Here is a 12,714-nt window from a genome sequence, read left to right as displayed (position 1 = left end):
CCCCAGCACGGCACCAGCATGAGGAACTGGGAGATGTAATCGGACAGGGGATGTATGCCAGGAAAACATGTACTGAACTCAACCAGAGGGCTGTACTGAAGTGATATTGGTGCCGACCTGGGTTCAAATAGTATTTGTTTCCTTTCAAATACTCCCTAGAGTGGATTGATTGCGCTTGATTGAGGTTGCCTGGCGCAACTGAACCAATGGAATAGTCGCAAAACTGCAAAGCTCCGCCCACCTGGCACTCCAGGCGGGTTCAAGCAAACCCTCAAAGTATTTGAATGATTTCAAATTCTATTTGAACCCAGTTCTTGTTTAGTGGTAGCGTATTGCAGAGTAGTCCAATCCAGGGCTGAGTCGTTCCTTACCTCCTGTTATATACGTTGTTATTGAACAGATCATGATCATGTCTGACAGGAAGACCCTGTCGTAGTGTACTATGTAGAGTACTAGAATGTGATGTACTTGGTAGTACACTTCAGGGCTGTTACGTTCCTTACCTCCTGTTATCTTTGCTGTTATTGAACAGTTTGATCATGTCTGACAGGAAGACCCTGCGCACCTCCATGCTCTCTGGGGAGAGGGGAGAGTTCTTCAGCAGGGCAGCGATCACCTTCAGGACCTCTGTCAAAACACAGGAAAACACGTTCTGTTAATGCCCCGTTACGGTGTCTGACACGGTTTAGTACACACAGACGCACTACTTTCCCTGCAGGGTTACTGACTCGGGTCGTACAGAACAGACGGTCAGCAGAGGAATGCAGAGAACAGACTGTTGTCTGTCATAGTATAATATCTTCATTAAAATATGGAGTTTTTAATACTGATTCACCAAATAAGACGTGATAAAGCAAGAGACAGAATCTGAGAATTAATTTAAATAAATGAATCAATTTACATAAATTCTGGTTGTTTTGAAAGTAGTATGAAAATTATGAAATGCTACAATACTGATTTTAAAACATTTAAAAATCTCTTAATATTGATACTGAATAATACCATTTTACTCCCTATCAGTGATTCAAATTGTGTATCCTAAATAGCAAAAATAATAAGGGATTTTTGAAATGAACACACTTTCCATGAAACAAATCAATTGCAGAGGGAGTAAGAGTCAGACCACAATTCAACAACACAATCAGACAATTCATCTCAACATGTGTGAATCATTGTGTCACAAGCCATCTTGATTTCACTGTCAGCAGACACCTCAACATCTATGTGGTGGAAACGATCAAACTAAGTTTGCTATTGTTTCAACTCAGAGATGTATGTGTGTGTGTGTGTGTGTGTGTGTGAGTGAGTGTGTGAGTGTGTGCGCGTTTATGTCTGCGTCTGTCTTTCTGTTTGTGTCTGTGTGTTTGTGTTTGTGTTTGTGTGTTTGTGTGTTTGTGTGTCTGTGTGTCTGTGTGTCTGTGTGTCTGTGTGTCTGTGTGTCTGTGTGTGTGTGTGTGTGTGTGTGTGTTTGTTTGTGTACCACGCCTGCCAAAGTCCTATGCAGGTTTCCTGGAACCCTTTCTTTGGTTAACCTAAAGAGACTGGCTGTTTAGATGAACTATATAGACTATGTCAGTGTCCATTTAGCTTGAGTCAGGAAGGGGGGGGGGGGGTTATGATTTAACTTTGTCGTCTTGGACCTTGGTGGTAACCGATGGTAACCAACAAGGACCCCTCGCAGCCCAGACGTTTATTGTTTCTATACGACTTAGTCAATCAAATTATGAATCACTGAACTCTCACTGCCAGAAAATGACCTCTGCATGTTACTGGGGGATGGAGGGATGTGAGTATGGGGTCTTTTTTCCCCCCATTTGGTCTTGGGTTCTTTCCATGGAGTTAATTTAAGGGAAACGGTACTTCCTTAGTTTGTTTGATTCGCTCTGACGTTACTAAAGACTGCAATCAGGCCCATTTTGAGGCTTCAGAGCAGATAACATCAAGAAGAGAACGCAGGCAGCTACAGTAAAGGAGAAACAGACTCCATGGTGCTCCCATGGCTCAGAACTCCCATAAAGTGTGTTCAGTTCACATGAAAAAGCACAGTTTTATTTTACGCTGCACACGACTGGATGCCTTTACCACAATAAAGGGCCTATGCTAATCAATGTGTGACTATGAGATGTGTAACACACACACACACACACACACACACACACACACACAAATGAGGCTAAATTGTACGATTAGAGCAGGATTAAAGTAAACCTCGGTTGTGATTTCAGCCTGTCTCCGTTATTTTCCCCCCCTCTCCGCCACAGCTGGGGAAGTTGATTCTCCCACATATGAAAAGGTTTTGAGAGCAGGCATGTGAAATTAGAGGTAAGTAATGGTCTGAAAATACTAGACGAGGACAGGATGAGACAAGTACATTGATCAAAGCAATGAGGTTGCTATGGGCTTGTTACGTTGCATCAAACAGAAACTAAGCATGGACGTTGTCCCTCTTAATGAGGCATGTATATAAAAACATGCCACTGGTAGTAAAGGGAAACTGCTACATCTCTGGGAGTATTACTTTAAATTACTGTATGTGTACATTATCAGAATATTAAAAAGATAAACATCAAATGAGATCCCCTTTGCAGAAGATAGGGTCATAATTCAAACATCAAAACTGTAAAATGGTCTGTGAGATACATTTTGAACTATAAATTCCTGTTCCTCTAAACTCTAATTAAAACTACCACATAATGCAATCGTGTATCAACTTAATGAAATATTAAGTTGCCATGTAAGCTTGTTGCGTCATTTCCCGGATGGATTAAATACCTAACTTTTGAAAAATGACAGTTGAGTTTCAAAAGTAGGAAAAGGCTACTTATTAACATTATATAACGCCGCAGGGCCTGGTGTTGATTTCATGAGGTCTTTAACGATGCACTCATTTTATTCAGTTCCACTTCAGCTGTTGAGTGAAGTTCAACTGAATAAAACTGATATTTCACAACTTTAATTTGCTGTCACAATATCATTTCATTAAGTAGCTTTTTATCTCTCAATAGCTACTCTTTTTTAATATATATCAAATTAAATAAAAATAGACTTAAAATGTACCAGCTGAATCTTATAGCCCAACACGACCACTATTAGCCTAATCGTATATGATCACATACCGTTTGAGTAGTATAGTTTTTTTGCCTCAATTTATGCTCCACATTTGTTGGCCAGTATATAACACTGGCAGCGGCCGTAAGGGAGAGGAGGCTCTCTAGGTCTGGTCAAGCATGCAGCGGTAGGTAAAGGTGATTTATTTAGTGGTGGGATGCCGAGGGGTGACTCACGCGGGTTGACAATCTTCACATTGGAGTCGGGGTCCGGATGCTGTTTATGGATCACTTGAGTGCAGATCTGCTCGGTCAGGATCTACGGAGAAGGAGAGAGAGAGAAAGAAGAGACGAGGGGAGAAAAGGGAGAAATAGAGGAGAGACATAAATACTTTTATGTGAATCTATAGATCATAGTAACAGCACCAAGAAGTACATGAGTTCCACATTGCAATTCCACAGACACACGTATTCAGTTCAACCAGGATCTGCACAGAAAAGGGAGAAATGAGATTTACATAAATACTTTTCTGCATCTATAGCTCATACTAACAGCACCAGGGAAGAGGTACATTGGGCCATATAGAAATCCACATATGTTCGTATGTGTTCACCAAGTCTTTACAGAAGAAATAGGTAACAAGAATCAGTGACGAATCGAATAGACAGCAATATCTCACAGTAACAGCAGAGGAGGAATACATGAAATTCCCCCAGTGTCTCCTGTCAATCCCATATACTTCTGTGTGTCAAAATACGTCATTTACAAGGTCAGATACAACAGGTCCATGATTCATGTGGAGTTTAATATAGTGTGTATTAATGTCCATCAAAAGTCTTGGTATGCCATTATAACATAGATACATTAACACAAATGACCATCATTTGAGTTAAGTTATTACCAATGGGTAATAATAGAACCAAAACGGACTGCAATGTTTTCAGAAGGGATATGCTATTCAGGTCCAGACAGAAGGAGAATAGCTAGAGCTGACGCAGGCCGCAGGAAAACTAGAGTTTAACTACACGTTCTATACAACTTAATCAAACAAACTATAAAAGCATTAAATCATTCAGAAAACACACTTCTAATCTAAATAATGTGTTCTCAGAATTAATTCATGTGTAATCAGCGCATGTATAATTGAACTAATACAGTGATGGAAATCCTCAGCCAATGCAAATACAAAACCTGACCTCGAAGAGCACGTTGTAGGTTGTCATGCTGAACTGGTTGGAGTGGAGCATCAGTCGCTCGTTGAGCAGGGAGAAGAGCCCGTGACCCAGCATGACCTCTGACTTCCTCCTGGAACAAAGGTCAAGGGTCAAACGGTCAGTGAGTATCCATTGACATTTGGTACCAGCACATTGTTCCCTGTATCCACACAGTGTATTAGTGTATCGTGTTGCACTTAATTACATGCAAAGAATGTAACTTGACAGTTAACTATAAATTCACAAAAGCATTCATTGGCACCATTGTATGGTATAGCAAGCAATGTTTCCAAAATGTTGGGCAGTACATATTCCATTTTGGGCTGTCGGTCAAGGACTGGTTGAGGCCAGACAAGGAAAATTCCAGAAGCCATAGGGTGAGTCACGGACTATGAATGTTTGTGAACCGCCGCTTGTGTAAGTTTACCAGTGCATCAGAACACATTTGAACACAGTTGAAAGACATGAAAAAAAGCAACCCTGCAGAGGCCTGTCAGGACCCTTCAAAGACAAGTATCCCTCAGAGCTTTCATCTCTGAGTATCACGCATCTGTACATATTCTGGGATGATAAAGCTAGTATCAGTCAGACAGCAAAGAGTCTAAGACTTTTTCTCTCAGGCCCCCCTTCCAGCATTAGGGAACCTCATCTACACACGCACGCATGCCCACGTCGATTTCTAAGGGCACAAGTACTATTTATGACAAACTGTTTGGTCACCTCTTGTCGGCGGAGAGAAAATGTTGCAGTTTTAAAGCATGTCCAATGTGTATTCATGTGATATTTCTGTGACTCAAGACATTACAACAACATCTATGGGCTAAAACACCGAGCTAAAAAAATGGTAGCTGACATGGGCTAGTTGATCTGGACATTTCTGCCAAGTTATAAATAGCTCTCTAAGGTATGCCAGAGAACGACATGACAAGGAAAACTGATGATGCACTACCCAATTTAGAAATTGCACCTTGTGAAATTCTACTATTCCAACTTTCAAGAGAAAGTTGAAAGCTGGACTGTGTTCCCGTAAAAACAACAAAAATTGTGATTTGGGGGGGGGGGGCACTGGGGCTGAGGATGAGGCTAGGGTTGAGGAAGGGGATGAGGATGACGCTGGGGATGAGGCTAGGGATGAGGCTGGGGAATATGTACTACCACTGATCAAAAGTTTGGGGGATCAAAAAGGAATCAGTAGAATTGGAAATAGAGCCTCAATGAGACCTGCACTGTATTTCATCCTGGGTTGTTGTCTTTCGACATCTTAATTGGTCACTGAACCAAAGGAGGCTTACGAGTGGATAATTTGTTATCTTAAACACTTCTACACAACTAGAGGCAATTTACTCTCCAAAGAGAGAGAAATAGAAAGGGCTTTAATAGCAGCTATTCATTTTACTACAGTACGCAGGCTGAACGAGGATTAGATATCGACCTCCACCTGAATGAGACCCTTTTCTCTGTAGATACTCATCTCCATGATGGGATTTGGCTCTTAGAAATAAATAACTGAGGAGAGGCCATTTTTTAATTGAAAACCCTTTTGGCTGCCTGAAGGTAAATGACTATAGAATAGGAATAATTACATCAATGACTGAGTCTAACTGAGTCCTTTAATCTGGAACAAATATACTTTTAATGTCCACGGCAGAATTAAGTGCTTTTATGTGACCAAACGTGCGGACAATTCTTAATAATATCCTACAGACAAGAGTACAAGGCAAGTAACAGCAACACAGAGTTCTTACTTAGCGGGCAAGTGTTTGAGGAAGTAGCCCAAGACTTTGAGTGCCTGAACTCTGATTCCTTCACTGTTGGAAGCCAGCAGCTTGTAAATGGCCCTGTACAGAAACAAAGAAAAACACACGAATAACAAATTTAACATATTTAAGCAAATTTAACAGTTTCTCAAATTATAAAACCTAAAAGAGTATCAGAACCAAACATTTACAGAATCACTTCATGACAGATTATATCTGCTTTGTGAACCTACTATACAGCTGTACAGGACATCTACTTGGGTCGTAAAATAGAGGCGGTTGGAGCCTTTATGAGTGGCGTCAGGCAAAGATTTCCAGAAGCCTTTAAAGTGGGCCTATATCAGACACCAGCCCAGACATGCATGGTTGACACACTACATTTAACCCCCTGTGACAGAGAATGCAAACAGGGTGACTATATAAGCTACATAAATCTTGTGCGCCGTCGTCGCCGAATGTCAATAGTCCTGCAGATAAAGGATCAAATGAAGCCAGTAAACCATCTGTATTGGCCTCGGTGTCATCTGGCTTCATTTTGGCTTCATGAAACACAAACAGAACCACAAGGGCACATCTGAAATGGCAGCCTAGTCCCTTTATAGCCTCTGGTTAAAAGTAGTGCACTATTATACAGGAAATAGGGTACAGTCTCCGGCACTACAAATGTAACACGGTACCATTTCGACGGCACACACAAAGTAGGCTCACAATCACAGCGATCTTGTTCTCAGAGGCCGCAGGGCCTGTGGTGGAGTGTGCGCCACCCGTTGCCACGGGAGATGACGTTATAGTTACAGTACCGTCATAGAAGTCAAACGACTGGAACGGGCACTCCCATTGGAGCTCTGTGATGGGCGGCGGGTCATTCTATTCCTGAAGCTCACCGTACTCCGTTGCGCTGATCAAAGGCCTGCACCATGGAGCCGTGATGCTCCGACATCAGAGCCACCAGCAGCTGAAGCACATCCATTAGATTGTCGTCCTGGGAAAATAAATACAGTTGTACTGAATTGAATGAATCAGACCAGGGAGGAGGCCCTGTTGTTAGCATTATTAGCAATATGATAAATAGTGTGTGTGCGCGCGCGCGCTACTGGGCTCGCAATTAGTATCGCCTTTCACTGTGGAGTCATGCAACCCAACGAGAGATGAATAGTGTGGCTAGTGGGTGTGCTGTTACGCCATGTATCATCATGAAGCAGACACCAAAACACACCCTACTGTACAGACACCCACATGGATGCAGAGTACCTACAAACACAGGAATTGACCATGTAAGTGCAATAATTAATACTGTTTATTTTCGCACTAACTATTGATTAATCGGTGACACACAACATCAAAGATCAAACCAGTTTCCATCTTGATTAGCTACGGAAACAGATCATTAGTCGTTGATAACGAATGTTGACGGAATGAATAATACACGGAAACAAGGGAATTATCTGATGAATGAACAATCCACAGAAGACTGCAGAGCTGCTGAAGGAGAGCGGTTAATCCCCTTGTTCCTGCAGGGATCATTCCTGCTTGTTTTACAGCACTATCATTTCTCTATGCATCACTACAGTGTAAACACAGAGGCTTCTGTGAGGGGGAGGGCTTGGTGAAACTGGGCAACGGTTAAAAGAGCCTGGTCGGTTCCCCGGCACAGTGTGATTGGTCTGTCTATCTATAGCAGAGAGGAGAGAGGGTCTGGGAGGCCAGAGCTGTTGGCTTAGAGTGCCACCTAGTGGGCAGTTTTATACCTCAAAACTGTAAAGGAGCATCGAGTAAGGACGAACAGGAATTCCTGGAGAGTGGACACTGCATGGTGCAGCTGCATACTCTTCACAATAAAGTATCTATTGTATAAAAGTAGTGCACTGTATAGGACATGATATTTTGAATGATCTTTTAGTTGTAACCTCATGCATGGTGAGTAGGTAGTTGAGAATACTCTGAAGCTCATCTTCCTTCACTCCGTAATCCTGAAAATAGAGAGTGCAAAATATAAATCGAACTCTTCACCGATCATAGTTATTGTAGATTAACATTCGGTGTAAAAAGCCAAATATATATATATATTATTTTTAATATCATACGAGATTCTCATTACATACACACTAACCTTCATTATGAGTTGTTTCACAAACAGCAGCAGAAAGGCTCTGAGAGAGTGGATCTCCTTCTGATTGGGTCTCGGACCGTCTACACACACAGACACACAACGACAGACACACACACACACACACACACACGCAGACACGCAGAGATAAAGTCATTAGAGAAGGTCTGTTGTCAAAAGGATGTTATTTAGGACGCGATGCAGAGCGCACAGCTGTAGGTAGACAATACAACATGTTTATTCTAGGTTTAACAGACAACATAGAGGTACAAGAAGGACAGGAAAGCACATTCTGCAGGGGACACAAAGGACTGGATGTTCAACTTCCGTAGCAACACTACAGCAACACTGGTCTGGGGGAGGAGAGGTATCAGTCTATATCAGTGTGTGTAGAAAAGTGTGTGTTAATGGAAATATGAAAGAGTGCGGTGTGTGTGTGTGTGTGTGTGTGTGTGTGTGTGTGTGTGTAGGGAGGCATGTGTGTGTTCTCTTACCGAGGCCCTTGGGCGTGACTCCGCTGCGGTCCTGGGGGTTGACGACCCAGTAGTAGTACTTGAGCGTGTGCATGACCTGCAGGACCGTGCCCACCCTGCGGATGGCGTTGTAGATGGTCACCGTGCTGATGAACTCAGTCGACAGGTAGGTGTACAACACTAACTGCACCTGGGGGGGTGAATGCGCACACACACGCACACAGGTAAGAACACACACACTCGACTAACCGATGCCCCCGCACATTGACTCTGTACCGGTACCCCCTGTATATAGCCTCGCTACTGTTATTTTACTACAGCTCTTGAATGATGTTACTTCATATATTATTATTATTATTATTATATATATTTTTTTCACTTATCTATTACTTACTTATCTTAAAACTTCATTGTTGGTTAAGGGCTTGTAAGTAAGCATTTCACTGTAAGGTCTACATTCGGCGCATGTGACAAACATTTGATTTGATTTGATTTGATGTGAAAAACCCAGCATGAGGTGAGGCAGAAATAAAAATCCAATAACCTAACCTACTGAACGGTGGGCTGTCGCTCTGATGTACTGGAGGAGAGATACAAGGAACAGAGTATGAAAGGATGATGGTGGGATGGACAGAGGTGGGTGTGTGTGTTTGCCTGTCTACACGTCACATGTGCCCGTGCATGTGTGTGTGCCTTCATGTGCTTGCACAACTGTGTCCTTGACTGTGTGTCGCCGTGACTGTGTGTGTCACCGTGCATGCGTCTACCTGCCGCCCTGTGCCAGTACCTCTCCTCTCTTACCTTGGCAGGGGCATGGATCCAGATGGCAGGGTTGAACAGGATGTGGTCACACAGCTGCTTGAGCAGCAGGACGCCGTTCTGCAGGTTGCTGAGGTAACGGGCGAAGGCCAGCACGATGTCCAGCACGGACCGAGTAACATGCACCTTGGAAGACTACAGAGGAGGGAGGAGGAAGGGAGGGAGCAGAGGACACCCACAGAGAGAAAGGTGAATCAGGTTAACTCTGTGTCTAACAAGCCCACTGTCAGCTGTGACCTCTAAATGCAGCTAAGCAATTAGGGCCATAGATGTAAAGAGACTTTTAGAGTAACCTATATACCTGACCACACACACACACACAATCAACAAGCTACCAGATGTAGGGGCGTTTAGCACTGGTCTCAGAACAGACAAATGCAGTATGGAATTGGAGGGCACAGCACTGAGGCTGAAGGACAGACAGCTCACTATCTGCTCCTCTCTGATGTAATGGACAGAGTGCTGGGAAATCATATTATCCACCTTTCAATTTCAGCACAGAACAGCAATTAGGACGGACGAGAGGAAGACTGCAGAGTGTGAATGTGTCTCTGGCGAGGGGGGTGGTGGTGTGTGTATCATGTCTCTCACCTTCTCCAGGGTGTAACCGATGACCAGGAAGCCCTTGCAGGCCAGGACCTGCTCTTGCATAGCCACAGAGTTCTTCAGCAGCTCCATCACAAAGGACAGCAAAGTGCAACTGGGGGGGGGGGGGGAAGAGTGGTTAGCTGCTGCTGACTTGCCCCTTACAGGGTATATCCTTTAGCTATTGTCTAAAATAATGAGGGTGTCACCATTCTACCATTCTGCTGTGAGAACACAATCTATGCAACACCTTCCCCTTGTGATCCAGGTTTAGTGAGTAGGACAAGACAACATCACTGAAGGACTAGGGCACTAATATTCACAGCAGGTATCCAGGTTTAGTGAGTAGGACAAGACAACATCACTGAAGGACTAGGGCACTAATATTCACAGCAGGTATCCAGGTTTAGTGAGTAGGACAAGACAACATCACTGAAGGACTAGGGCACTAATATTCACAGCAGGTATCCAGGTTTAGTGAGTAGGACAAGACAACATCACTGAAGGACTAGGGCAGTAATATTCACAGCAGGTATCCAGGTTTAGTGAGTAGGACAAGACAACATCACTGAAGGACTAGGGCACTAATATTCACCGCTGGTATCCAGGTTTAGTGAGTAGGACAAGACAACATCACTGAAGGACTAGGGCACTAATATTCACAGCAGGTATCCAGGTTTAGTGAGTAGGACAAGACAACATCACTGAAGGACTAGGGCACTAATATTCACAGCTGGTATCCGGGTTTAGTGAGTAGGACAAGACAACATCACTGAAGGACTAGGGCACTAATATTCACAGCTGGTATCCAGGTTTAGTGAGTAGGACAAGACAACCTTGTGATTGCCATTTGCGCTGCCATCATGCATGGTTGAATCCATTGAATGAACAAAACAACTTCTACTTAGTGAAAAGCAAAATACTCCAGACTGCAGGGCGAGTTCAAACACCGCCCCCATCAACACAATGCACTTTCTCCCACATGGCTACGCACAGATGTGTACAGTATTTTAAAATAACTTAATAAAGTCAATCAATCGATGAATAGAATAAGACAGTAGTCCACTACCAGACAGAGGTGTCCAGTTCATCGCTGGTGTGCTGGAGGTGATCCAGCTGTGCAAACAGGGGGAAGAGGACCTGCACTCCCCCGATGGAGTGGATGGCACTCTGGACCGAGTGGGTCACCACAGCCTTCACATCCTGAAGAAGGGAGGAATACATACACAAGGATCAGGGGTAGAAATACGGTACAATCAGAACCCTATCAGAACCCTATGGACTGGAGACAAAGGCTGGGTCTTGTCGTTCTGCTTCTGCTTTTGTCTCAGGTGGAAAACAATGCGGATTGGAGGCGGTGTCACATTTCTCCCTTGTACACCTGGTGTGGTGTTGAAAACACAGCATAACTCCTCTGAACATCTGTCTCCTTTAGAGCACTATTACACCTGTAGCTAACGGTGACGGGCTTAGTGGCGGGCGCGTTACCGCGACGTTGAGTTAGTCTCCGAGGCAACATGGCTCAGGTGTCTAGTCTGTTTACCCTGATGAGGGTTTTGCTAAATGAGTTCTGTGGATAGAATATTTTCGTGGTTTCTTACGGTCAGATCCCACAGCAGCTAAATGTGCCATTATGAGCAAGGCCCTTTTTCTCATGTGTTTACGGTTCCATCTACCAACTAAACAAGCCATTAGTCATTGTGAACACATACGTAGAGGACACTAAGCTACAGACACACGTCCATGTATGGAATACTGACAATGTGCTAACAAATACTAAACTGTTGACCTAAATAGAGGGTGGGAATGAGGAATAAAATAGGAAATGATTAGTCTATAGGAGATGGGGTCTGTGTGTGTGTGCGTGCATGTACAAACACACAGGCCGAGCTGCCTCAGAAAGACAAAGGAGCTCATGCGTTGACAAAACGTGCTGTGAGGCTCAGAGACAAAACTCAACTGCAGTGAGAGAGACAATAGAAGAATTCAAAGTAATTCAATAAAAATAACAGCTGTGTGTGTGTGTGTGTGTGTGTGTGTGTGTGTGTGTGTGTGTGTGTGTGTGTGTGTGTGTGTGTGTGTGTGTGTGTGTGTGTGTGTGTGTGTGTTGCCAAGGTCTTCCTAATGTGCATTTAAATCAGGTGTGCAGGTGACCTTCTGCGATAAAGAAAGTCAAAAATATGGATTTGAATGAGAGTTGGAGAGAAATACATTTGTGAAGCACTTTCATTACAGTACTTGTCATCTAGTTGTTGTTACCTGGAACTTACATGGTTACAAGTAGCCACCAGAACGTGACAATTTACTTGACCTCGTAAATAAATTAACTCATCATCCTAGTAACTACAAGGTCAAATAAAGTAAGTGCTTCAAGAAAACACCACCTTGGTTCAATATGGAAACGACTGGTAGGCAGATCTAATTGTGTAATAGAACAGGGTAGTGTTCTGTTCCCAGCCTGCTAGCCAGCCAGGTGCAGAGTGGTTCATTCTCTCCTCTATCTTAAAGGAACAATCCACCCAAAAACACTCATTCCTTTCATTTACAGTGTTAAATAACACCACTATGTGAGAACAATATTTTTTGTGAACAAATGTTTCATTTTAGCTTTATAATAAGTTTTGTAGCAACATGGAAAATCGTTGTGGAAGTCTGTTGTAGCTCAAGTTTACTACAAAATCCACAATGCAATGCTCTCTACGGGCTGGTTG

At 43.3% G+C, this 12,714-nt stretch overlaps 1 protein-coding gene across 1 annotated transcript in view; it reads right to left on the bottom strand.

Moving 5' to 3' along the window:
- Positions 1-12,714, bottom strand: part of LOC109878628 (lipopolysaccharide-responsive and beige-like anchor protein) — a gene marked incomplete in the record, with an annotated part of 260,305 nt that overhangs the window by 180,937 nt on the left and 66,654 nt on the right. The window contains 11 exon segments of the mRNA XM_031837867.1: positions 504-627; positions 3,285-3,366; positions 4,245-4,353; positions 6,008-6,100; positions 6,904-7,001; positions 7,927-7,989; positions 8,130-8,209; positions 8,621-8,789; positions 9,401-9,553; positions 10,010-10,118; positions 11,073-11,206. Of these exon segments, the coding sequence (XP_031693727.1) occupies positions 504-627; positions 3,285-3,366; positions 4,245-4,353; positions 6,008-6,100; positions 6,904-7,001; positions 7,927-7,989; positions 8,130-8,209; positions 8,621-8,789; positions 9,401-9,553; positions 10,010-10,118; positions 11,073-11,206 (1,214 nt within the window).

This window comes from Oncorhynchus kisutch, linkage group LG12 (assembly GCF_002021735.2).
Source record: "Oncorhynchus kisutch isolate 150728-3 linkage group LG12, Okis_V2, whole genome shotgun sequence".
In the NCBI taxonomy this organism is placed as follows: domain Eukaryota; kingdom Metazoa; phylum Chordata; class Actinopteri; order Salmoniformes; family Salmonidae; genus Oncorhynchus; species Oncorhynchus kisutch.
This window is presented reverse-complemented; position numbering and strand designations above follow the sequence as displayed.